This window comes from Gobio gobio (genome assembly GCF_949357685.1).
Source record: "Gobio gobio genome assembly, chromosome: 11".
In the NCBI taxonomy this organism is placed as follows: domain Eukaryota; kingdom Metazoa; phylum Chordata; class Actinopteri; order Cypriniformes; family Gobionidae; genus Gobio; species Gobio gobio.
The window spans coordinates 9,686,170-9,714,103 of NC_137104.1; the positions used below are offsets into that span (position 1 = coordinate 9,686,170).

General features: G+C 37.9%; 1 protein-coding gene across 1 annotated transcript in view; it reads right to left on the minus strand.

Annotated features, from left to right (window-relative positions):
- cdk6 (cyclin dependent kinase 6) overlaps nucleotides 1–27,934 on the minus strand; it is a 62,536-nt gene continuing 34,602 nt past the window's right edge. The window contains exons 5-8 of the mRNA XM_079828845.1: nucleotides 18,875–18,984; nucleotides 7,448–7,498; nucleotides 7,190–7,325; nucleotides 1–2,154 (exon numbers count right to left, since the gene is read on the minus strand). Of these exons, the coding sequence (XP_079684971.1) occupies nucleotides 2,005–2,154; nucleotides 7,190–7,325; nucleotides 7,448–7,498; nucleotides 18,875–18,984 (447 nt within the window). The 3' untranslated portion in view covers nucleotides 1–2,004. The remainder of the gene's footprint in view (nucleotides 2,155–7,189; nucleotides 7,326–7,447; nucleotides 7,499–18,874; nucleotides 18,985–27,934) is intronic.

Below are 27,934 nucleotides of genomic sequence, written 5' to 3' on the forward strand. Positions count from 1 at the left end.
AAGTGATGACTTAATTTTCATTTTAAGGTGAACTATCCCTTTAAAAGGGATAGTCCACCCAAAAATGATCATTCTAGCATCATTTACTCGCTCTCATGTCGCTCAAAACCCCTATGAGTTTCTTCTATTGAACACAAAGGAAGATATTTGAACGGATGTTGGGATCCACACAGTTGGGCGGCACTCATTGACTTCCATAGTATTTATTTCCAACTATGGAAGTCAATGGCCATTTTCTTTCAAATATCTTTGTTTGTGTTCAATAGAAGAAACTCTTTCGGGTTTGGAACAACTTGAGGGTGAGTAAGTGTTGACTTAATTTTCATTTTAAGGTGGACTATGGTCCACCCACAAAAGATCATTCTTGCATTATTTACTCGCTCCAAACCTGCATGACTGACTTTCTTCTGCGGAACACACAAAACAATAATTGGAGAAAAGTCTCAGTGTTTGTTTTTGTCCATACATTGGAAGTCAAATGTATGCTGTTTGCTTACCAACATTCTTCAGAATATCTTCTTTTGTGTTCCACGAGGTTTTTGAACAACATGAGAGCGTGTAAATCATGTGAACTATCCCTTTAACCGTGTGAATGTTTTGTAGTACTACAGTGCCTGCCTATAGCTCCTCATCCCTCATCAAACAGCTTCACCTGGACCCACCAGGCTAAATGCTAAAATCTGAAGCAGCGTCCTTCCTTCCTTCCCTCCACTTTTTCGTCACATGCTAAACACAAAGGCACCGAATGGGCTACAGCAAACCCATCTATTATGCGGCTTGGTACATGTTTTGTGATGATCTATCCAGACAATTAAGTCAAATGGGAAACGGAAGGATGTAGCATAGCGTGTATATAAAAAGGACCTCAATTATTGGGATGATACATCACTCTCCGAGCCTCGAACGAATCTCGCAACCTGACCTCGAACATAACACTCACCAACTCTACAGCTACTTTAACTAGACTTTCATTACTACGCGCTAACGTGTATTTCTGTTACCCATCTCGGCTTATTTCTGCTCTAAACCAACCCTAAAATCAACTTGCAACCCGGCGCGGGTCATCCTTCGACTACGCAAGTCTCGGCGCTAAATCCCTGATGACAGGGTGCAGACTGTTTGGTATACATCAACGAGTCTTCTACAACAACCTACACCTTCAAGTTCACTAGAATTAAGACATAACATGCCAAACAAAATGTCAACAATCAACACTGACATAATAAAATAAGTGAACAGGATGTGGAATTTATGTTGAAGGGAAAAAAAAAATACAAGTAGAATTACATTATAATGTCAAGGAAATGTGGTGTTAACTAGTGCTTCAAAGCGTTTGGTAGCTCTGTCCTGGCGACAACACCAGGATGCTTGTGACAAAATGCCGTATTAAATAGAGCACTAAATGATTCTGCGTGTCCGTGGTTATGCAGTCATCGGAAAAAGTCACACACGAGGAACTGCAGAGTAACAACATGGCAGAAAACGCCACAGAAATCCTCCGAGAGTGAGCTCAAAACAATGTGAATTAGCGATTGTGTAAAATAAGAGGTTCCGTTCAACGGGCCTGAATTTGCAGTAGTTGCGGTTCTACGTTTGCTCGATCCGAGTGAGACTGACGCGGTCCCATGTAAGACCTAGCTGGTTCATGGCAGTGATATGCAGCTAAGACTCAGTTACTGTGCATTGCATTCAAGCAAACAGACGGATCCCTGGCAGTGTTGAGATGCGGCTTCAGAATCGAGAAGCGCATTTTCCTCTGAGCAGACGAACTTCCTTTGAGGAAGGTGGGTGGGAGACGAGAGCAGCTTCTGATATTGTAAAAAACGTAAATCCAGGCAGCATGTTGTTGGTCTGTATTAGCTGGCAGTAGTGAGGGCAAAGAAAAATACGATCGACCAATAGTTGCGGTGATGTTTCTAAAAGCAGCAAGTGACATTATGCTATGGAAGACTAGTTCAAAGGGAGGGAGGGGGGACTGGATGGGGGGTCTTTCCACCACGTCTTTCAAGCAGCTCTCTCCTCCAGGGAGGGCTTTTTGCTGGGCAAGGGTTGGGCGTACAGACTCTTGCTGGTGCTGTCGAGACTCTGGAAGTATGGGTGAGACAGTGCATCATAAGCTGATATCCTTCTGGAGGGGTTGAATGACAGGAAACGCTGTGCAGGGGGGGAAACGAGAAGAGAAAACATTAAGTAAACACACTCTATGGCAAGGGTCAAATGAACATCATCATACTCAGCACCTGAAAATAGGCTAACTTCTGTCTACATAGCTGTGTAATATCATTACGCCGCTGCACCAATGGTACGGCAGCAAAGTTCCTTGATTATTACGCAGGAATGAGAGTATAGTTCCTAGCCATATCGGTCTAGAAAATCACTACTTTTCATTTTCCGTCGGTCTTAGTACACAATGTAACTACAGAAGAGTCAAGTTTTAAATAGGAAAAATATCAGAACTCTGGTCATTTTTGAGCGAGATGCTAACAGTCTAATCAGATTCAATGATCTATGCTAAGCTATGCTAAAAGGGCTACCGCCAGATCCAGGAATGGATTTGAAAACGGTAAAACTCAACTGTTTAAAGCTGCACTATGTAGCTTTTCCGTCCACTAGAGTTCGCCTATTCAAAACAAAGGCGTAGTTTGATGATGCCAAGTTTGAGCGCAGAATCTTGGGACATGTGGTCTTCACCTCACAGCCGGTGGAAAAGAATCGGGATAGGACTCGGGCAGAAATCATGTCCATGGATGTGATTATTAACGTTACTGTAGTATGAAGCAGAAGTAGGAGCGATTGTTAATAAGAAGAGCGCAACACAAGCCTCACGAGCAGCGGGACTTTTATTATGCCACAGTCGCCGGCGCCATTTCTGCTTTCCCGGTCATGAATATGAGGTAACGCAGCTCTGATTATCATATTAGATACATCTGAGTGTGTTGAAAATGATGTTATGACGTTAGGGTTCGCTCTGCGGCTGCTATGACACTTGTTCACACTGCAGTGAGAGTAAAGCGTTTCTGCAAAATAAAACCGCAAACTGAGGGGAACGCAGATATGATGCCATCGACAGGCGACTCTATCACATGTCCCGGTTCCTTGGTTAAAATAGCAATTTTCTCATGATTTACAAATAGTTGGAATCATTTGGGATATTGTAAGTACTCAACTGAACAAAATATATAACACTGGCCTAGTGGTTTTTGGATATTTTACTGAAAAAATGTTACATAGTGCACCTTTAACTCTAGGTGAGTTGGAAAATTAGCCTATTTTCAAAAAAAGTGGAGTGTTCCTTTAATTCTTCAATGACAAGTTAAAGTTGTTTTTTAGGTCTCCTGCAATGTGTTAACATGCATCCAAGGTCAAAAAACACTTTCATTTTCTCATAACATTCATTGCAGCTCTTTTCTCAGTGTCTCTGAAATGGTTTGATAAAGGATTCAAAACCCTTTTCTCCGAGAGCCTACCCTGCTCTGATTGGTCAAACGGCCCAGTCTGTTGTAATTGGTCTACCGCTTACAGCGTGCATTAGGAACGTAGTGGCCCTTTTCATATCAGAATTTCAGATCCGGATGCTTCCTCAGGACAGTAATATGAGCAGTAACGATGGCATCGGTTTTACCGCATTCGAGCCTGAGTCCAATCATAAAACAATGAAAGTAGCAGCTGATCAACCCGAACCACCATTGCAAGAACAAGCAGGCCGTTTCTAAGCTGTAAGTTTTCATTTTGTTTGTTGGAAATTGTAGATGAGATGTTAACATCCTCATCCTTTGGAAGTGCAAAGTGGATTTGCATTCGAAGGGCTGAAAACAGCATCTTCTCAACATGTCGACAACACGACCCAAACTCTTCCTCAGCTACAACTACAGTGTTTGAGGGTCAAAGCAGACATTGTTTATGGGCAGCCAATGAAGACCATAGGCTGACATTATGCAAATTTGTGCAGGTTAGGTTTGTGCAGGAAGTAAGACTGGAATTACTGAAGACTCATTTCAGGCAGTTCAGAAACTATTCTTTCTTTTGGAAGTCACTTTGTGCACCTTGTAGGGGGACTTTAAAAAGTCGTCTTCTTTTTTTACTTTCTTTTATTTTAATGATTGTACCCTGTAGCAGGTGCCTGAAGATTATTAAAAAAGATAATAGCAGTCAATATTTTCTTGAAAGCATAATAGTACCCCCCCCCCCCCCCCTGAAACTATTCAAGAATATAATTAATATAATATAATTAATATAATATAATATAATATAATATAATATAATATAATATAATATAATATAATATAATATAATATAATAAATATAATATAATATATTATATAATATAATATAAAATAATATTATAATATAATATAATATAATATATAATTAATATATAAATATAATATAATATAATTAATATAATATAATATATAATATAATGTAATTAATATAATATAATAAAATAAAATATAATATAACCTTCTTGAATATTTCAGTATTTTTTTTTGGGGGGGGGTGCAATTATGCTTTAAAGAAAATACTGACTGTTACCATGTAAATATGTATTAAAATATATAATAATATTTATTATATATTTATTATAATATAGTATATTATAATTAATATATACACTGTAATGGTGCGTTCACACCGGACGCGATTCGCGCGATTCGCGCGAGTGATTTACATGTTAAGTCAATGCAGAGACGCGAAATGGCATTCTGCGGCGCGATTCGCGCGAATGAGGCGGCGAGATTCGCGCGATTCGCGCGATTGAGGCGGCGAGAAGGACGCGACTTGAGCGTTTTGAACGCGCGATTCGCGCGAATCGCGTGAATCGCGCGAAACGCTCAAGTTGAAAAATCTGAACTTTGGCGGATATTTCGCGCCGCGTTAACCAATCAGGAGCTTGCTCTAGTAGTGACAACAATGAAGAGAAAATCTGTATATTGATATCTGGTTCAGACAATATGATTATCACTGTGATAACATTAAATGACATGAAACACAACCCAGTCTCTTTTTGTTAAATGCAAGTTTATGTATGATCAATAATACAAAAGTATCAGTAATGTATAACAAGCTATACATGAAACAAAGCAACAATGCAGTCAAACATTCAAAGTCAGTGCTAGTAGGCTAACGTTACAACTGCAACGTACAGTTATAGCCTAAAAATATAAAGTAATGAAACTTATCTTTGCCCTCAGCCTAAACGATTTGCCAGGGAACAAATTATAGATCCATGAGACCAAAGATCGGCCGTTACAAGACGAATTATAGCTCGAGACACACCACAGAGACATCAGAGCCAGCGGGAGACGGCAGAAGGACTGGCCGAGGAAAGGTTGCCCTCGCCGGCTTTCACGTGCGCTGAGCGCGCTGTCCGCTGGAGCTCACAGCTCCGACAACGGCAGATAAAATGTTCAAATAGGCACTGTTTATGTAAATAAACCACAGATTTGAGCTTTAAACAACTACATTATCGACTGAAAAAGTCTTAAAACTACGTTTTGTCACACATTAACAGTAGATATGAACAAAAAAAAGACATGTAAACACAGCCCATGTCAGCCATTTCTCAACGAGACGAGCTGCTGGCGGAAGCCCCTCCCATGACGCGAATTCGCATCTGTTGTGCAGTGAATGTCACACGCGATTCGCGCGAATTTCACGCGCGATTCGCGCGAGTAAACTCAAAATGTACACGCGTCCACCTTCGCGCGATTAGCGCGAATTATTCGCGCGAATCGCGTCTGGTGTGAACGCCACATAACAGTCAATATTTTCTTCATTTAGCATTAACTGCATTAATTTAGCTTAAAGGAACACGCCAATATTTTGGAAAATAGGCTCATTTTCCAACTCCCCTAGAGTTAAACAGTTGAGTTTTACCATTTTCGAATCCATTCAGACGATCTCCGGGTCGGAATCTGATTAGACTGTTAGCATCTCACTCAAAAAATTTACCAAAGCGTTTTGATACTTTTCCTATTTTTTATTTAAAGACTCTTCTGTAGTTACATCGTGTACTACGACCGGTGGAAAATTAAAAGTTGTGATTTTCTAGACGATATGGCTAGGAACTATACTCTCATTCCTGCGTAATAATCAAGGAACTTTGCTGCTGTCCCATGGGTGCAGTTTTTAAGTTTAAGTTTATTATTTATTTGACAGGGACCATGTGCAAGTACATTAATCTTACAAAAGAAAAGATGCTTTACACCAGATTTAGCCACAGCTAATTTCCATCCGCAGTCCCTGGGCAGATAAAACAATAAAATATATACATCTAAACATCAATAACTCACTATCTATTTACAACCTCATTTACATTTACACATCAGCCTAAGCTAACCCTGTACATACTGTTTACAATCAACCTTTTAAAATTGCTATAGTCAATTATTACTAAACATTAACATAATCAGTGCTGACATAGTTGGTTTTCTAATAATACCTTTTTAACCTTTTGAGAGAAGTCCCTCAGGTCAGAGGTTAATTTTCGACTATCTGGAAGCTTGTTCCATTCTTTAACAGCTTTGAATGAGAAGGCTGTCTCTGCAAAGGCAGAGCATCTTTTAGGTAATCTACAGTCATTTCGACTTGTGGACCTAGATGTCCTGGTAGTCTGTTCTGAGCAGAGCTGTACAAATCGCCTCAGTGGTGGAGGTGCATTATTATTAAGAATCTTAAAAATTAACCTAACATTTGAGTATACAATTAGATTTTCAAAATTTAATATATTTAACCGCCTACAAATTTGGCAATGGTGATGTCTTAATGTTTTTTTATCTAATACTTTTACAGCCTGATTATAAAGTGATTTTAATGGTTTTAATGTTATTTGACTTGTTTGAGACCAACAGGAGATACAATAGTTAACATGAGAAATAATCATTGCATCCAGATATATTTTTGCTGCATCATAAGTGAGCATATTTCGAATATGTTTAAAAACTGAGATATTGTATTTTATAATATTAGACAATTTTTTTATATGTTTTTTAAAACCGAATGTTGGTTCTAAAATGACCCCTAAGTATTTGAATTCATCTACTACTTTAATCTTTTTTCCTTTTACAAAAACACGTGGAAAAGTCAGTGGCGCAATGATATTACACAGCGCCTGAAAATAGTCCCCAGCATGCCCTGTGCAAGCAGGTTGGCATTTAAGATATCTTCAGCATTGATATCTACTACTTACAAGTAAAAGTGATTTGCCTAGCTCATCCATGTCAGGCACCAGGTCCTCTATGGGCTGGGGAGGGCGAGGGGAAAAGGCACTCTGGGGCAAACCCACCTCCTGTGGCCAGTCCTCTGGAGAAGGGACCCCTACCACACTGGAATATCAGAGTCCAAACAATCAGTTACTGCAATCTCAATTACATCTCAACACGGTCATCTTAAACACAAGACCAACAAGTATAAGAGCATTATATTATTTTCATTAAATAGTACTTACTCAAAAATCTTGCCTAACTGGTCAACATCAGAGTTTCCACGGAAAAGAGGGCTAAAGAAAGAGAGCGGAAAGACTGCAATTAATATCATGATTGATTTTACAGCAATAACTACACTTAAAAAAATTGACACTTTAGTTTTTACTCATGATGAATAAATTAGAATAAATAATTTGGAACAAATAAAACTAAATAAATAAAGAAAACTGAAATTAATAAAACAAAAAACAGGGTTATTATAGTTAACAAACTAAAACTAAAGCCATAAAACAAAACAGTTTTGTTGCTTGAAATAAAAGACGGCAACTAAATATAATAAACAAACTTATTTTATTTCAGCTAGTTGCTAAGGAAACATTTCTCATTTTCTCAATTTGTACTAAACATGTACTAAAACTGAAATAAAAAATAATAAAAGCTATATAAATTTTAGTTTTTAAAAAATATATCAATGTCCAAACACACAACAAAATTAATAAAACTAACAAGAATTAAAATGAAACAGAATAATAGTTCAAAATATTAAAAAATTATAAGAACAACAAATAAATTAATAGAATAATAAGTAAAACTGAAAAAAAAAAAAGATCTTAAAACCAAATTATATATAAAACCAAAAATTAATAATTAAACTAAACTAAAATAAACAAATGCACAGATTAAATCATCATATTCACGGCTGCAGGCCAGAGACAGTCATAAAACAAAACAAAGGTTAAGTGTTTAGATGTTCGCTCCTAATTCTGCTATAATCATGAATGTCTCCTGCCTGTCTGCTAGAGGCAAAGGCGGCAAAGAGAAAGAAAATCCTTATAGGCTGCACTGTATAAATAAGGTCCTAAAGCCACATAACAGACATTGGTCCACTGTATGCGTTGTTTCCTGGCCAGCCCAAGGCTGAGAAGATCTGAGGGCTTTTTCAGCACACGCTGGAGTCCACCCGCCTGGACTGCTACTGGTGCCTGTGGCTTCAGGCCAGTTAGGACACCCGTGGGCGGGCATGCTTCCCTTGGCATGCGCACAAATTCCAAGAGCCACAAGCACAGGGCTCAGTCTCCAAAACACACCACACCGAGTAAAAGAGAGAGAAAAAAGCTATTTATCCCTGCCGTCTGCTTTCGCTCTCCACAAACCTCTATGTGAGAGAGCAAAAATGAACCGTGTGAAAGAACAAAACCGAAGAACAGAAACGGAGACATATGTGAATTATCAACTAAATTAAGCTCAAAATCATTTTTATAGTCAAGTCTTTGAATAAGCTGCAAACACAAATATTGCAATACCCTCTGCCACCACCAGATGTCGCCCTACGGCAAGACAAGCGCCAAACTGCACAGCCACTCGGAGCGTTAACTTGATCGCAACTGTAATCAGACAAAGGGCCAGAACTGAGCACGTGCACGGTTTCCTTAGGCCTCCATTTTTGCGTGATGAGTTTCAAAAGCCCTCAAGACTTTATTGAAAGATTAGTGAGAAAAAGACAGACAAAAGTCTGCTTATTTTTCATTAATAATGTGACTACAGGCCAGTTCACACCAAGAACGACAATACAGGCGGATGATAACGTCCTGTTTATTCTAAGCGTGCGCTGCAGTTTTGTCATCTGCCGTTTTAAATGCTCGAGCTCTTTAAAGGGATAGTTCACTCAAATTGTCATCATTACTCACCCTCAAATACTTTATTGTGGACTCAATAAGAAACATTTCAATATCACCTGGTACACCTAAAAGTATTAAAAATACCATACAAACAAACCATTCACATCAATAGCATCACTTCCGTTGAACACAAAAGAAGGTATTTTGACGAATGTTGGGAACCACAGTTGACGGTTGCCATTGACTTCCATGGTAGAAAAACAAATACTATGGAAGTCAATGGTTACCGTCAATTGTCTGCAGGCCCGGTTCTACGGTTCAAACACAAGCAAAGGCACCCTCAGTTGATAACTTGATACTGTAAGAATATTGGCGCTTTGGTAGATTTGCAAATTTGTGTCCGAGCTCTGGAGAGCGTCAAATCTATTTTACAACGTGTATTTGCAGCGGTGAGTAATGTAGCCAATCACAGTTGATCTCTTCAATGTGATCAGAGGTGTTTAGTCAGTTTTTATTCAGTGCTGAGTTAATGCAGGCTCGTGAAACCACTCATTAACAAAGAAAGTCAAGACACGATGTAAGCAAGAGATTTATTGTTGACATTTTTATAATGGAACTTGGTGAGATTGCGATGAACTGACAAAGCAACAGCATTTTAGTGATCGTACAGCGATCTTGGCTCACTTTCGAGGCTACAGTCTATAAAATTCATTGAATAAAACTATTGTTGCTAAGAGGCCAATTGCATGCTGCAAAGTTTCGGAAGTGACATCTAAATATAAATGCCACTCTGCATGACAGAAATATCCTCCTGAGACCCAGATTAGAGGGCTTGCCTCTGTAGAGGACATTATATTTTAGCAAATTTCTCTGGCAACATACATAGTTTTAAGTCTGGATATTCTTATGAAAAATGAGACATTTTAATTAAAATATTAGTACATGTCTTTTAACATGACATATTGTCCCAAAACACATTCATATGCAATTTAGACACAGTGTATAGATCAGGGGTGTCCAAAGTCAGTCCTGGAGGGCCACTGTCCTGCAGAGTTTAGCTCCAACTTGCCTCAACACACCTGTCTGGAAGTTTCTAGTATGCCTAATAAGACCTTGATTAGCTGGTACAGGTGAGTTTAATTGGGGTTGGGGCTAAACTCTGCAGGACAGTGGCCCTCCAGGAGCAGGACTGGACACCCCTGGTATAGATGCATTGCATAGATTGGGAATGGCATTTATGGCCATGTTTCCACACACACTGCATCAAGTAAAACATAAAAGAATCATCTTTATACATAGTTTGGATTTTTTTTTTTTTTAAAGATTGAAGCATAAAAATTGATTGGTGAATGAAAAAAAATTCCATTGTTTTTGTCTATTCATGTCTTTTAATTTTCTCAATAAATAGTTCTGGTGTCCTCTACAGAGCAGATGATATAGAATATAACAGGATTTTAAAAAATAAATAAAATGTACGCATTAAAGCAATGTAAAGGCAGATTAACAGATTAATAGACAAACATTTGTAGCAAAATATTGGTGAAATTTGCAATTATTGGTAAAAGTGATGACTTTTCTCACTGTACACTGCTATGGTGGAGCCGTTGTTTAGCCTGCACTTTACTAGAGCACCCTCAGTAATTTTGGAAGCACCCTCAGTGATTTGATTCTGGAACCGGGCCTGATTGTCTGGTTCCCAACATTCTTCAAAATATCTTCTTTTGTGTTCAACAAAAGAGGTTTGAAACAACTTCAGGGTGAGTAAATGACCGATTTTTCATTTTTGGGTGAACTGTCCCTTTAAAGCAAGATAGATTCATTCATCAGCAGGGAAAAAAATAAAAATTCTGAAAGTGCTCCCAACGATTATTGTTATAGTTGTGGTGTGGACTCTGCTATCCTTTAAACTTATGATTTTTTTTTTTAAAGCTACTACTATAGGGTTAAAGGGTAACTTAAGTGATTTAGCGTTAGGCTTTATATCAGTAGAAACCCGGTAGTATATTCAAATTATGGTACTTTCCCCCCTCAAATCCCCCTGAGACGAGAGAATTATGCATTTTATTTTGGAAACAATCCTCCGATGATGACGCAAAATGACGATATTTGCGTCATCGGAGGATTTTTTGGCCAGAGGCTAGAGACTACAGCCACTAGATGGAGCTGTTCCGCATGTTATCAACCCGCCCATAGGGCAGAGATCTCACTCACAGAATGTAAGACACAGACGGCCACACGGACAATCATAACGGAGCGCGGTGCAGAGTAAAGTGAGTGTTTCAACTTTTCAATGAATTCCTGTGATAGTTTAGCTTCCATATGCGATCAGAAAACGTGCCAGACTGGCGCTTAACGTTACCTCAGCTCTTCGATGAATGAAATCTGACACTGCTGCGTCTGTGCCGTGACTTTCGTTCAGCTCACTCACACTTTATTGAAAAGACACGTTCAGTTTTTAACTGTAGTGTTTATTCTCTAACTGAACGAAATGATTGTATTACTATGAAGATCAAAACGACGGTGTACGGAGTGGCCTCGTAGGGCAGCGAAGCAAGTGCTTTCTGGGAGTTGTCTTTCATCCACATGAGACAAATACATTTTTGTCTTTTCTCAGTCTAGAAGGCACCAAATTCAAAAATGATTTCACATTTCTACTGCATAAATGACCTAGTTTAAATACAAAGCTTAATGCTAAATCACTGAAGTAACCCTTTGAGATGCTGAATATTCTTCGCAGGTGAGGCGGATACGTCAGATGCTTGTGTTCCTTTTCACTTTGAACTCGCTTGTTAAAAAGAAAATTGCCTTTATTTGTGCCGTGTTTTCACATACCGCATCAACTGCTGAAACCCTCAAAGGCAAAGTGAGTCTCGAGCAGTTAAATCAGACAAAAGCGGTTCTATTTTCTAACAGTCAAGGGGGGGGGGGATCTCACCTAAAGCAGTGTCATGCCAAAACAAGTATGGTTGAATATCTCTTGAGCACATTCTGCCTTCCCTTGGGCTACTTGGTAGTTTGAACGAATTAGTGGCTTTTTGCACAAGGCAGACATTATGCCGGGGCAGAGGCTTCCTGAGTGAGTGGGCACAGCACACAGGGCGCTCACACCAGGCCAGTACACGCAGTTGAGTCACGCTCCAAGTCTCGAGCCACATTCCACCCGCGCGACCTCTGGAATGCATCCGTGTATCTGAATCTGTGAAAACTGGTTTGCCAGAAAAGGTGCGAGCCAATTGCGAATAAGAGCGTCCACGATGCAGGAAAGGCAAATCTAGTTTAAAGCACACGTGCCAGTTTCTTAGAAAAGTGCTGGTTTTGAAAAACCTTTATATACAATTTCAAGAAAAGTATCAAATAAATGTAATGTAAAAAGTAATGTAGTCTAACCATTAAAGTATTGATTAATATTCATATATTTATATTCCTATACACGTCTGTAGGGGTCCTCTCTATGATGTCATTTCCTGTTTTATGTTTCTGATTTGGTGAACAAAATGTTTTCAGATAATATACCATTTAAAAAAAAGAAAGAAAAAAAAAACAAAACAAAAAAAAATCAAATAAATGAGTCTAAAATGTCATGTGGTCCAACCATTAAGTAACTGATTAATATTCATATATCTATATTCCTATACACATCTGCAGGGGTCCTCTCTATGATGTAATTTCCTGTTTTATGTTTCTGATTTGGTGAACAAAATGTTTTCAGATAATATACCATTTAAAAAAAATAAAAAATAAAAAAAATAAAAAAAATAAAAAATCAAACAAATTAGTCTAAAATGTCATGTGGTCCAACCATTAAGTAACTGATTAATATTCATATATTTATATTCCTATACACATCTGCAGGGGTCCTCTCTATGATGTCATTTCCTGTTTTATGTTTCTGATTTGGTGAACAAAATGTTTTCAGATAATATACCATTTAAAAAAAATAAAGAAAAATAATTCAAATAAATTAGTCTAAAATGTCATGTGGTCCAACCATTAAGTAACTGATTAATATTCATATATTTATATTCCTATACACATCTGCAGGGGTCCTCTCTATGATGTCATTTCCTGTTTTAAGTTTCTGATTTGGTGAACAAAATGTTTTCAGATAATATACCATTTAAAAAAAAGAAAAAAAAAATCAAATAAATGAGTCTAAAATGTCATGTGGTCTAACAATTAAGTAACTGATTAATATTCATATATTTATATTCCTATACACATCTGCAGGGTTCCTCTCTATGATGTCATTTCCTGTTTTAGGTTTCTGATTTGGTGAACAAAATGTTTTCAGATAATATACCATAAAAATAAAAAATTCAAATAAAAGTCATGTGGTCTAACCATTAATTCAAAAATTAATATTCATATATTTATATCACATATATGTTCCTACACTATTGCAATTCTGCATCCTACTAAAAACTACTAAACATTTAGGGAGCTGTGTGCTGGAATAAATGTATATATTGAATTAATTTTTGAATAAATTAATAAATGACAATAAATGACGCCTAGTCGGTACCTCTATTTTTGGAGAGAGCAGCTTTAGGTTGTGAGAGCGTAAAGAAGGATCTGAAAGCCATTGCATGTTTTTGACTCGTCACGCAATATGTTCAACCCTTGGAAAAGCAGAATGTCATTCAGAAACACCCTGACTGATCCCTACATCATCCAAGAGATACAGATGCAGACTTGCATGAAGTATGTCTGACTCTTTGCACATTGTGAGCGTTAGAAAAGTAAAAGATCTTTTATAAAACCCTCAACAACACAACTGAAGCAGAGCAGACTCTAAGGCCCACGTCACGCAATCCTCTCCAGGAAAACGCCGTCCCCTCAACAGTTAAAGTTCCATCTTAAACAAAGCCATACAAAACGTTACTGGCTGAGCTGCACCACATCTTTATAACTCTCAGGTGAATCGAAAACATCCATTACAGGGGTTGGCACGTACAGCGCGGTGCACTTCTCAGACATCAGAGGAGAAACCTGGTCCCAGGTGCCCTTTAATCTGCAACAGGTGGCCTTTTAAAAAGCATTCTTAATCACCTGCAGGAGGAGAAAAGGTGTGCTGGTAGCAGCAGTGAAAGCCCCCCTTTACCCTCCTCCCACCCTCAGGCACTAATGGAGCCCAGCACAGTGGCGTTTTATGGCACATGGCTTTAGAGAGTGGAAACCAAACACTTGAATGGATTTAACTGATGTTTTAAGGTTTCTATAGCAATTAACAAACGCAAAGCCACTATTTAAACAGATAGTTATGTGCTCGAAACTTAACATAACTTTCCTATCTGAACTATAGGATTATTGTATTACGCACTGAGCTAATGTTTATCTACCGTTCCTGCAAAGCAAACACCATCAATGGATGCCGGAAGGGGCGGACAGGTGGGCCCGTTAGAATGTGAAACACAGGATGTGTGTGAAAGTGTGTCCCTGCTCGTGTGTGTCTGCGCTTTCCATTAGAAATCTCCCTGTTCATCCGATTATGCACTTGTTATGGCGTGTCAGGAGAGGAAAACATTAGCCCATGCAATCGCCCCCAGCGGCAGTAATTGGTATGGGTAATTCAACATCATCGACAGGCTGGAATGAAATGGGTCAACAATGCATTATTATCTTTAACTAATACTAATAAAACTTTTCTGATAATTGAAATGAAATAAAGCAGAAATATTCAATGAAAATTAGAAATGTTGCCATGGCGAATACACTGAAATATTAAAAGTTGAAGCTTTAAAAATATTTCTGTCATGACAACTCTGCGTGTTTGGCATGGTAATGGATATGACAATGTTGATATGTTTGGTCTTGGCGGAATAGATCTGCTACGCTTAGGGCTGGGAATCTAAATACATTTTCAGATTCCGGTTCTATTAAAATGATACAAATAAAAAAATTGTGGTATGAAAAAATGCACAATACTAGGGTTGGGTATTGTTTGAATTTTAACGATTCCGATTCTGCTTATCGATTCCTAATTTCGATTCCAATAATGTAAAAAACCTTAGATATCGTGCACATTTATTCCAAGTCTAATTGCAAAACATTTAATTGTAGCTGAAATACCATGAACAAAAATCAACAGGCTAGGAACTTTCGCCTATGGTTTAAAAATGCCATAGCAAAAACAAGCCCAAGTAATATACATTTCAAGCATCATTGAAGACAAGTAAACACTCAGTAATCATAAAAGAACAAATGAGCAATTACACAAATAATTGAAATGAACATTTTCAGGTATTCAGGTACAGAAACTGTAAAATAACACTGCAGTTCATTAATAAAATATAGGCTATACATTACTATACATGTATTCATTCATTTTATTCATATAGTATTAATAAAGTAATATAGTTAGAAAAGTTATTCTGTCTAGAACAGCGAGTGAATTTAACTGTTACACATGCGTTTCATCTTTTCTTTTCAACGGTCTTAAAACATAACCAACTGTGTTTACGAGAATATTTTGACATATTTGTGTGTGCATGTGTCCGTTCGTGTGCTGTGACGAAGAACGAAGAACGAACTGATGTGACGTCATTTCGAACAAAATCAAACTTCGTTTGGAGTCTGTTTTGGGAGTTTGAAACAGCTTGCCAAGCGAACGTTCTGGAAAAGTTTAGTTCTGGAAAAGTTTACAAAGGCTAGTAAACACCTTTGTACTCCCATTGGTCCGTGGTGATTATGTAATAGGTAGGTGTGCGCGGAGGCTCTGCCTTCTTTCACAAAGAACTCTTTCCCAGATGTTCGCAAGTGAAAACATGAACACACTGGAGAGCTGCTTAATTGTAGAAAATGAAGTTGTACTTCTGATGAAACGAGATACTGACACTGTTTTTCAATACGGTAAAGCCGTTTGATTTTAAGCAATCGGTATAAAGAGCTATATAAATAAACGTGATGTGACTTTACTAGAGTGCCGAACTGCAGAGCACGTGCAAACATATCCACGTTGCCATGATGCATTTCTTATGCTTTATTATAAAAATGCTTGCTGTTTTTCTCAAATTTTGTTGTATGTTTATTTTGTTATTGAGAGGAAAGCACGGAGCACATTTACATCTAAACTTCGCTCTCAGCAGTGTGGGTGGTGTCAGATATTTGATAACAGTATATCGCTGGTAATGTATTTCAAACTTCGTTTTCACCCCTAAGTGAAGAACAAAAAAGAACTTTGCTGTGAGTATATCGGGTAGGGGTGTGAATCGTCACTGGTCTCACGATTCAAATCAACGATTCGATTCAATATCATGATGCATTGCATTTTCAATATTATTGCACATGGCTTGTCTGGCTATCACCATTAGTCTGGGGAGTCTGCTCTGTATTTTTTACTGCACAAGAGGCATGATCAACGGGCATAGTTCAAATGACTGTACACAATTGGATAGTCCTTCAACCAATCAGACCAACGATCCATCGCTTCTCTACCCATCATTGTGTTAAACCCGCCAATAGCACGCCAGGTGGATAAGCCGGTTTGTGATTGGTCCCTGCAAATTTGTAACAGATGCAGTATACATTTACATTTATGCATTTGGCAGACGCTTTTATCCAAAGCGACTTACATTGCATTCAAGGTACACATTTTACATTTTGTCAAATCTTGCTTTCCCTGGGAATCGAACCCATGACTTTGGCATTGCTAGCGCCATGCTCTACTGTTTGAGTTACAGGAAAGCACATTATAGAAATATGTACAAGTTTCCAGCCTGAACTGCAGAGCGAAATCAAATCGGTGGCACATGGCTACATTTTTGTCAATGAATACAAGCAGTCAGATATATAAACTCCTTTTTTATTTGATATACTCCAGGAAAGTACACTTCCTGAATGTAGCAAACATCAAACACACAGTCTGAACACAGCAGACGACAGGGCCATTTAGGTCTAACAAACACTAGTAAATACTAAAAGCGCATGAAACTGTTAAATAGTGTACTTAAGTTACAATAACGCTCACACACGCACGCAGCCTCGCGCACACATGCACGCACACACTTGCACGCTCACAACTGTAAATGTTAAAATAGTGGGTGCATTTTTAACTCGCTTTTTTGTTTCGCTAGCGCGAGAAGCACGTATGTAACGAATAATGTCAGTGAAACGACAGTAGGCTATAATTGATTATGGTCTATTACTGCATCAACGCAGAATCGTCCACGTTCGCATCCCAATGCTACGATATTCCAGCACCCCTAATATCCTGGCCTTAAGACATACTGCTCTGTACAAATAGCATCCATAAATTACCTGTAGCTGATCTATACAGGTGGAGCTGGGGAAGGTGAAGGGTTTCTGAAAGCGCGCTGCAACTACTACAGCAAATGCTGACCGAGTATATGAAGATTGAGCAGCGAGCTCATTGGTTACTGATACAGCAGGAACCAATCAGCTGTGCTGTGAGAACGATGTGACTGCAAGCAGATAAAGACGTATCAGCCTGCGCCATCTAGAATTTCATGACAGAACTTTGTATAAACTAAATAAATAATAAATAAAAACTAAAAACAAAGAAATTAAACCTAAATAATCAATAATTTTTAAAAAGAATTATAAAATGACACAAAGCACATAAAATTACTAAATCAAACTAAAACATTTACCAAGCTAATACAAAACAATATTAAATTCACAAGTTTAAATTTATAATAAAACTAAAATAACACTGCAATGCATATACACCTGTTTCATGCACAACTCTATCTATTTAGCCTTTCAGTCACTTAAGATGGGATTTCTAATGTTTGAATTTAATGAGAGAAATTGCTTCAAGAACCTCATCTAGATATTAGCATCTCAAGTACAGTGCTTTCAATGAAGAAAGAAATTACAAAAAATAATTTGCTTAATCTTTAATCACAACTTAATCTTAATATCTCTCTCTCTTTTTAGAGCCTAAAGAAAATAGAACCATAAATAATTATAATGTGCTACACTCTGATGAAGTACATTAGAAGCCACAAAGAAAGAACCGTTGAACCGTTAAATCCTGCTGTCACTGGATTGAGCAGCTTTAATAAATGTGCCAGTGTTGAGTTGAGCAGTTGGAAAGATTCGTTAAACCGCACACAGATGAACGGATCACTCCAGGTCTGCAGTGCCTGTCACAACCACAGTGACGGTTTTTTATGTCTGTTTTAATAACCTCAGCCTCCTGCGAAAATGTGGTCAGAAGCAGTGTGGCCCTAAAAAATCCTTTTTATTTATTTATTTTCAAAATTTTGTTTTATCTTTTAGCATTTCCGTTTTTTTTTCTTTTCTTTTTCGGATTTCGTTAAAATACAATATAATACAATTAAATACAACATTAAAACAGGATTTCATAAAACTATAAAAGGGGAAAATATCTAATTTCTATCTTGTAAAAAAAAAATCTAAGACTAATTTTAAATGATAAAATATATAATGAATGATAAAATGAATTTTTTTAAAAATTATATAGTGTGAGTATATATTTATAATTAATATATATATATACACTATGTGAATGGAAAGTGGGCCCTATCACTAAAAATAAACAAAAAAAGGTATTTAAATTGTATTTTTAATTAAAGTAATATTGTGCACATTAAAATATGCATTTAAAATATTTTAATGTTAAGTATTATTATTCAAGACACACCCTGTGCAATATTTATAGACTCAAGGGAAATCATAACTCTTGTTGCTCCCTGTGTGCCAGACACATGCAAGCAATCAGGTCATCCATGCTTGACTCGTTTAACTGAGAATCACCCGCCTGAATCCAGCATCTTTCTTCATTTTACAGTCAACTAGTCAGGATTATTAGTAGGCGAGTTAGACAATGATGCTGTGCAAACTTACCGGCGTCTGAACATCTCAGCAAAGATGCAGCCGACACTCCACAGATCCACAGGAGTAGCATAGCTGGACTGAAGCAGCACCTCGGGAGCTCGATACCATAACGTCACAACCTGCACACACACACACAAAACATACAATAAATTAGATCTCCTTATTTACATGACCTCACTAACCACTATAAGTCTAAAATGGCAGTATACGCTCTTGTCTATATAATCAGTGATCTTTTAGATAAAAACATCCCAAATACAATATAACACCATAAACATAAAATCTGATTTTAAAATTATACATTATATTATATTTTGATTTTAGGCATTCTACTAACTAGAAGTAACTTTGCAACAACATGTCAACTAACAAGTAGAATTAGTAATTCATTAGTAGAATAAATTGACGTAGTTACTTATAGTCAGTCGAATGTCTGTTGGGGAGCATCAAAAAGTGTTAGCAGATATTAAGCAGACAGTCTACTAATGCTCTAATGACTGCCAGTTGACATGTAAGAAATAAGGTACTTTATTTTAAAGTATAAAAGGTACCTTATTGCTTTTATAAAACGGTTACCACACAATACAAATATTAAAGCCAAAAAATATGCATCAATGCAACTTTCATAAAGTAAAATCACTAGAAGCCTTCCTTCCACTGGAAAGAATAGTTCATGACTATGAACAGCAAACGAAGTTACATTGTTATGCCATTAGATAACGGCAAACACTGGCTATGTTTCCATCCAAAGTTGCGAATGTAACTTATGCGCAAAATTGCATTATAGCATAAAACATTTGCAAATAAAACTTTTCCATCCAGTGAGTCGAAGAGAACATAATCGTCACTTCCTGATAAACTACCACTAAAAAAAATCACTAAAGAATCACAGGAGAAGCCACCATATAATAATTTTCGCATAAAATAAATTATTTGCATCTCAGAGAAACTTGTTGTCTTTCTTTCAGAGGCAGATGCTGCTGTTTGGGAACGCAGTCGTGTAAGACAGTTCTAGGAGGGAAATAGAAATCTAGACGCACCCTAGCGGCAGCAAATATAATTAGCAGCCAAGGCGTCTAGCAAATCTCCGTTGGCTTGCCAGCAGGAAAAACCAAACTCTAGTCAGGCCAATCACATCTTGTATTGAGTCGGTGGGCGGGCTTAACATAATGACGGCAGAGTTGCAGCAGTTCCGCTTACTACTTGTAGACAAAGAAGCTAGGCGAACAGCGGCCTTTCGAATCAGCTTTAGCCGTGACTTCGACGAAGCTTTTCTTTGAGAAAAGAACAAAGAACGGCACTGAAGTCATTCTTAAAAAAGGAAGACGTGTTCTGAGTTTAATCTATAAAAAGTTGAATCTATCAACTAGCTCCGCTTCACCTTCTTCGTTGCTCTGGTTGGTTGTAGCGCTATCCTATTACGTGCAGAGGGAATTTGAAAATCAACCGTTTATCCCGCCCCTCGGATTTAGTCCTGCCAATGGTGTGTTCCCAGACCCAAAATTTTGACGTGGGTCTGGCTTGTCTGGCAAGGAGGGAAATATACCGAGCATCTTTGACAACAGATTTCTGAATGACCAAAACAGCATTTCAGATGCTTTGCAAACACGATTTTTCCACTGGTTAGTGCACTTATGCTGTTACATCGCGAAAGGTCACATTGTTTTTTTTATGCACATTGAGGAATTTATTCGGTAAATGCATTTCAATAGTAGTTTATGCACATGTTTTCGTATCGGATAGAACATTTATACGACTCAAACGAGCGCATACGTTTTTTATGTGGATCTTAGCGTTTCCATTCAGCATTTTTGATGCAATATCCCAAAATGCGCATAAAATAGGTGGATGGAAACATTGCTACTGTCTTTAGTATGAGTGAGTCGGTCAATAGCGAAGACTTTTGTATTGAAAGGATTGAAACTTGTGAACACGGAACAAAATGCAAATGACAAATTCTTTCCGCTGTCAGGCACGGGAAAACCCCTTAACTGTTAAAAGGGCAAGATATCGCAGCGCACATTCACAAACTGATTTTTTATTATGGACAAAGGACTGACCTGAAGGAAAGTGCTATATCTAAATGCAGGAAATACACTTGCATAATACAGTTACAGTAAGCTTGAAATGAACAATATCAATGAGAACAAACATATGTTTTTGTTGCTAAGAGTGGTTGCTAAGGGTGTTGTGTAGTGATACACAGAACCGTTGGGTGAAGCGCTAATAGTATTATAAATGGACCTTTTTATAAGTAGTTGCAAAGTTACTTATAGTTAGTAGAATGTCTAAAGAGGACCATCGAAATAAAGTGTAATAGTCTACAGTGGACTATCAAAAAGTGTTACCCATTGTTTTTAAATAAAAAATTAGTAAAAAAAATCCAATAATTATATTATATACAATTATTTCGTATTTTACGGTTTTATATTTGGTTACACTTTATTTTGATTGTCCATATTAGACATTCTACTAAGTAACTTGTCAACTACATGTCAACTAATTCTCAGTGTATTAGTAGACTGTTAGGTTAGGGTTTGAGTAAGCAGAATAAGTTGACATGTAGTTGCAAAGTTACTTATAGTTAGTAGAATGTCTAAAGAGGAACATCGAAATAAAATGTTACCTTATATTTTAAAAATTACATCATTTTACAATGTCTTAATTGTACTGTATAATCAATTTGAATCACATAATAATGAAATAACAGCTGGCAAAGTCTACACACAAGCGTTTGTTCAAGCTATATTGTATCTCTACCTCTAAACAGACCCCAGCGATTAATCGAACGCCTTATACAGGCTGCAGGAGCTCTGAATAATCAGTATGCAGGATTCTGCTGTTAACAGCTACAGTAGGGACAGCCAGCCTCTAGACAAAACTCAGTGACCCTGCTCCAGGGTGGACGGCTTCCAGGTGCTTTCCCTCCTCAGCGCTCTCTCGCTCTCCTCCCAGTAGGCTCTGGGCCCAGAAACCCCCAGGCTTATCAGCCAAGTCAGTCAGGCCTGTGTTTGTAAGCAAAGCCTGGAGCGAATATCAGTGACTTGTATCCTAAAACGCACAGCGCTTGAGGTCTGCCAGAGGAATTAAAGGAAAAAGAAACCGAGGGTCATCCTTACAGCGAAACGCACTGAAACTGACATGCACTTGGGTCATAAATATAAGATGCATCAAGGACCGGTTTGGTTTAATTGAATTAACTTGGACAACTAAGTTGCCTTCCATATACGGTGAAGAACTGTAAATGGTTTAACATTTTATTATACACTGTCTGGCAAAAAAAGTCGCTGTTTAGATTTAAATAGATGCTTAAAAGTCAATGACTGGATCATTATTGCTGTGTTTCTAGCATGTTATATATTTAGGAACAGTTCTTCTAACACTGACGCTTTTCATTACTTAAACATCCATGTAGGAAGACACATAATGGCCATATTCCAGGATGACAATGTCAAGATTCATCAGCTTAAACTGTGAAAGAATGGATGTGAGGGAGTATGAAGAATAATTTCCACACATGAATTGGCACCTCTGAGTCCAGACCTTAAATTCATTGAAAGTCTTTGGGATGTGCTGGAGGAGACTTTACAGAGTGCCGGACTCTTGCATTGTCAATACAAGATCTTTGACAAAAATTGATGCATCTCTTGATGGAAATAAATGTTGTGATGTTATTTCCATGAAGAGGTGCATACATTTTTGGTCAAGATATTGACAAAGTCAAGTAAGTATTTGTCTATTTAAATCCAAGCAGAGATTTTATTTTGGCTGGGAGGTATATGTAATTTTACTGTAAAACACTGTCAAATTTATTGTTTTGGCAACAGTAAAAGGACATTCCCAAAAATCCCTGCCTGACAGATCACATATAATTATATCTTATATAAATAGTTTTTTTCCTTCTTATTTATTTTTGTGATCCTTTATTCATGAGTTACCACGATGCTGTTTTGTGACTGTGCATCGTCTCTATACGAGTATTGGCCACGTTTTACGGACACGCTACTTACAATAATGATTCATCATGTGGTTTTCTAGCCAATGCAGAAGTAAGCTATTTTCTGTGTATGTGCAAGACTTCCGATTCATTAGCTGCTATAGGTGAATAAATAGAAGAATAACAAAGTGCAGTAAATGTGACTATTTGAGCTACAATCCAGTTTGTTCACGATTGCGCTGATTTAAATAATCACAACAAATACTTTATGGCAATGTCAAGCAGCATGAAGGACTGTTTTTGTACAGCTAAAATAACTGGAAGTGGAAGATAACGGAAGCCCTGCACATTCAAGTTAGAAATGACCGCATCCAGTCTTATGTAAAAAATAAGGTCAATCATGGTGGTAAGGGTGAAATATGAGATATTGTTGTTCAATATGGGCCTAACAGAGATAAAGTAAACGGAGTCGCATTGCATATAATGTTTTTGTCTATTTTTCTCATTAGCGAATGGGAGCCTCCAACTGTTTCTTTGAAACGTGCCTGGTTCTGAATGGCAAAGACTCTGGTGGTTATCAGTACATTTTAAAGTGAAAATCAGGTTTTAGTGCTTCAAGTAGATTGGCATATTAACATTGTCACTTAATAAAAGCTCACACTTCAGATTAGGGTCCAATTCTCACTATTAACTACAACTGGTCTCATAATTACTACTTATTAATAGTTAGTGCGGTAGTTAAGTTTAGGTATTGGGTAGGAATAAGGGATGTAGAATATGGTCATGCAGAATAAGGCATTAATATGTGCATTATAAGTACTAATAAACAACCAGTATCCTAGTAATATGCATGTTAATAAGCAATTACTTAAAGGTCCCATGACATGAAAATGTCACTTTATGAGGTTTTTTAACATTAATACGAGTTCCCTACTACAGAGAGCGATCAAAGAACTCTATAATGTTAGGAGCTGTGAATCACACATCGCGAATACACCCAAACTCCTGTTACAATGAATGATGCTGTTATGCTGCACAACGAAGCTCTTACTGTATTCATATCGATATTGATTGCTGTTAGTTGTGGTGAAAGCATTTCGTGAGAAAAATAGCGTTGCAATGACGAGATCACTGCATTCACGTGATCAAAAGACTGTCTGTCTACTCAATGTTCATCACTGCAGCCTTCCATATGATGGGAAAATATCTAAAAAATAATGCTATTATCAACACTTTCAGGATTTGTTAATCTCGACAGCTGTAATAGTAAAAAACGTAGTAAAAGTGTAATACGCATTTTAAATGCAAAGATGTGAGCCAATCACAGCAGTGGGCAGTGACACTGAAGTCTCACATAAGACACGCCCCTTGAAACAGAGAGTTCAAGCCAGAGGGCTAAAATCAGGATAGAGAAATGCCTTTTATTTCTAAATGATGACATGTTATGACGTAAAAATCATACTAACAATATAAGTACACCTCAGGAAACACTATATATTAATTAATTTAAAAAAATCCACATCAAGGGACATTTAACAGTGAGAATTGGACCCAAAACGAGTGTTTCCTAACAAAAATATATGGTATATAAGTTGTAAAATATACAGGCATCAATATGCCATCCCGTGATAAAAATTGTCACCATATTTTTTAATGGTGAATTTCTAGCAATTTCTTTTTTTTTTTTTTTACCATAAATGTAATAGTTGTATTGTTTAATATTAAGCCTAATCCTGAATTAAAATGTAATTTCAATATAATATCTTAGGGTCTTTAGGCAACAAGAAAAATGGCCAACAACTGACACGACAGTGAATAAATTCTAGATGACGGCTACATCCTCAGCTCCAATTCATTTGAATTGAATGCAAATCATTCTGATTCAGTCTGTAAATCATTCTTATTATAACAGCAAATGACTCATTCATGTTACAATGGTCGCGGTGTGAAAAGCGCTCACGTTTTTCTTATGTATAACAGACTATATTTAGTGAGGGACCGCATGTGCTGTGTTGACGCTTTCTTGTTTGAGTCTTCCTGGTTAAGTGGAAATGGGGAGGAAGTTGAAGGTGAAATAAAAAAGGATGAAACATTTTGGCCTCTTTGTTGCCATGTGACCACAGCAAAAGCACATAACATACTCTCTTAAATTAGATTCCTCTGTCGAATTTCACTTCATTAAGCAGCGCTTTTTTTATTATTTATATGACTTTTGGAGTCAAACCATTTGAGTCAGACTTGGACTCAAATTTGTTTATTAATATAAAAAAAAAAAACTATGATAAGGACAGTATAAAGTTTATGTTGGCTCATCTATATGCCTCCTTCAATATTAAACTATTCTAAAAGCCGGTTTTGATCGAGTCAAACGTGAACAACCATTTCAGAAGACAAGTCTGCAGGGCCAACCTGACTCTATCATCTTCAATCCAAAAATTTGGGCTCAGCTGAGTTTGTTAACTGCAATCAAACAAACCCAAAGCTGTTTTCTTATCTAAATGTACTCTACCAAAAGTAGAAAAAAAGAGGGTACGTTGCTTGACTTCTAGGAAGAACCACATACCACTGCTAACTGATGTTTCAAGCTGAAGTATATCCGTTTGTATGACAGTGTTAATAAAAGGCCACACCGCAAACATAGACACGCACTCATTGGTTCACACAGCATCTCGCTAGCAGGCTTGCAGCTTACTTAGCAAAGGTTAAGATACACTGCAGTGATTAAACACTGTAAACCCTCACAAGTACAAGATGAACCAACTGACAGCACTACAGATGAATTATCGTAGCAGGAGGCATAATAAAACTCAATGCACTCTGAAAATGTCAGATTACACGCAAGAGCTGTGGTTTTCTTCGATGTTTCTCTCATGGGTGACACTCGAAGATGGCAACAGCCACTGTGACATTTACCCACAGAGTTCCTCTGTCAAACTGCACATGCCACAGTTTGCATCACGACACCAATGGAAGCTTCGCACACTGCAGTGTCCTCACGTCATTCGAGCTTGTGTCAAACACTGGAAAGACGGTTGTACCCTATGAACTCAATGAACCGCGTGTAGCTTCTGACGTAAATGATCAAAGACGAGCATGGTTTTATCGTGATCATTATACTGTACAAGAAAGATAGCAAGCTGTAATAAATGCAAGTTAATAAAGGTCTCTGGGGAAGTTTAAAATCAAGATGAACCCATTTAATCCTGCTCTCAACTACATTTAAAGTGCCCCTATTATGCTATTTTAAAGGATCCTAATTTTGTTTTAGAGGTCTTCTACATTAAGATCAAAACACACTTTACTTTGAATCATTATATACACTCACCTAAAGGATTCTTAGGAACACCTTTTCAATTTCTCATTAATGCAATTATCTAATCAACCAATCACATGGCAGTTGCTTCAATGCATTTAGGGGTGCGGTCCTGGTCAAGACAATCTCCTGAACTCCAAACTGAATGTCAGAATGGGAAAGAAAGGTGATTTAAGCAATTTTGAGCGTGGCATGGTTGTTGGTGCCAGACGGGCCGGTCTGAATATTTCACAATCTGCTCAGTTACTGGGATTTTCACACACAACCATTTCTAGGGTTTACAAAGAATGTTGTGAAAAGGGAAAAACATCCAGTATGTGGCAGTCCTGTGGGCGAAAATGCCTTGTTGATGCTAGAGGTCAGAGGAGAATGGGTCGACTGATTCAAGCTGATAGAAGAATAACCGGAAATAACCACTCGTTACAACCAACGTATGCAGCAAAGCATTTGTGAAGCCACAACACGCACAACCTTGAGGGGGATGGGCTACAACAGCAGAAGACCCCACCGGGTACCACTCATCTCCACTACAAATAGGAAAAAGAGGCTACAATTTGCACGAGCTCACCAAAATTGGACAGTTGAAGACAAGAAAAATGTGGCCTGGTCTGATGAGTCTCGATTTCTGTTGAGACATTCAGATGGTAGAGGCAGAATTTGGCGTAAACAGAATGAGAACATGGATCCATCATGCCTTGTTACCACTGTGCAGGCTGGTGGTGGTGGTGTAATGGTGTGGGGGATGTTTTCTTGGCACACTTAAGGCCCCTTAGTGCCAATTGGGCATCGTTTAAATGCCACGGCCTACCTGAGCATTGTTTCTGACCATGTCCATCCCTTTATGACCACCATGTACCCATCCTCTGATGGCTACTTCCAGCAGGATAATGCACCATGTCACAAAGCTCGAATCATTTCAAATTGGTTTCTTGAACATGACAATGAGTTCACTGTACTAAAATGGCCCCCACAATCACCAGATCTCAACCCAATAGAGCATCTTTGGGATGTGGTGCAACGGGAGCTTCGTGCCCTGGATGTGCATCCCACAAATCTCCATCAACTGCAAGATGCTATCCTATCAATATGGGCCAACATTTCTAAAGAATGCTTTCAGCACCTTGCTGAATCAATGCCACGTAGAATTAAGGCAGTTCTGAAGGCGAAAGGGGGTCAAACAGTATTAGTATGGTGTTCCTAATAATCCTTTAGGTGAGTGTACATTGCACATCACCTCTTTTCTCAAAGAGTCTGAAAACGGTTTGTTCGAAGATTCATTCTCTCTAAACCGCTCCTGTCTGAGAGCCTACTCTGCTCTGATTGGTCATATGACCCAGTGTTTTGTGATTGGTCTATCGCTCACAGCACATCTAGGAAATGAAACGCCTATTACTATATCTCAATTTCAGCTCCAGAGGCTTCCTCAGCACTTGATACACAGTGATACAAACACTAATGATGGTGTCGGTTTTACCGTATAAATTAGAGGTCGAATCTTCATCCTTTTGAATAGCATGCAAAGTGGATTCACACCACAGCGTCTTCTCGACATGTCTCAAAACATGAACCAAACTCTTCCAGGCCTCAGCTACAACTACAGTGTTTGTGGGTCAAAGTAGATGTTGTTCACGGCAGCCAATGAAGACCCTGGGCTGGAATTACACAAATTTGTTACATTGTTTCGCAGGTATGACACTTCAGGAGTTTCAAAGTCAGCATCTGATTGGTTGAATTCCGGGGGACGTGCATGTCGCATTCTTTAATGGTCCACCTGGCCAGCATGACGCCAAAAGCCCTTGTGTTCACAACTGTGACATAT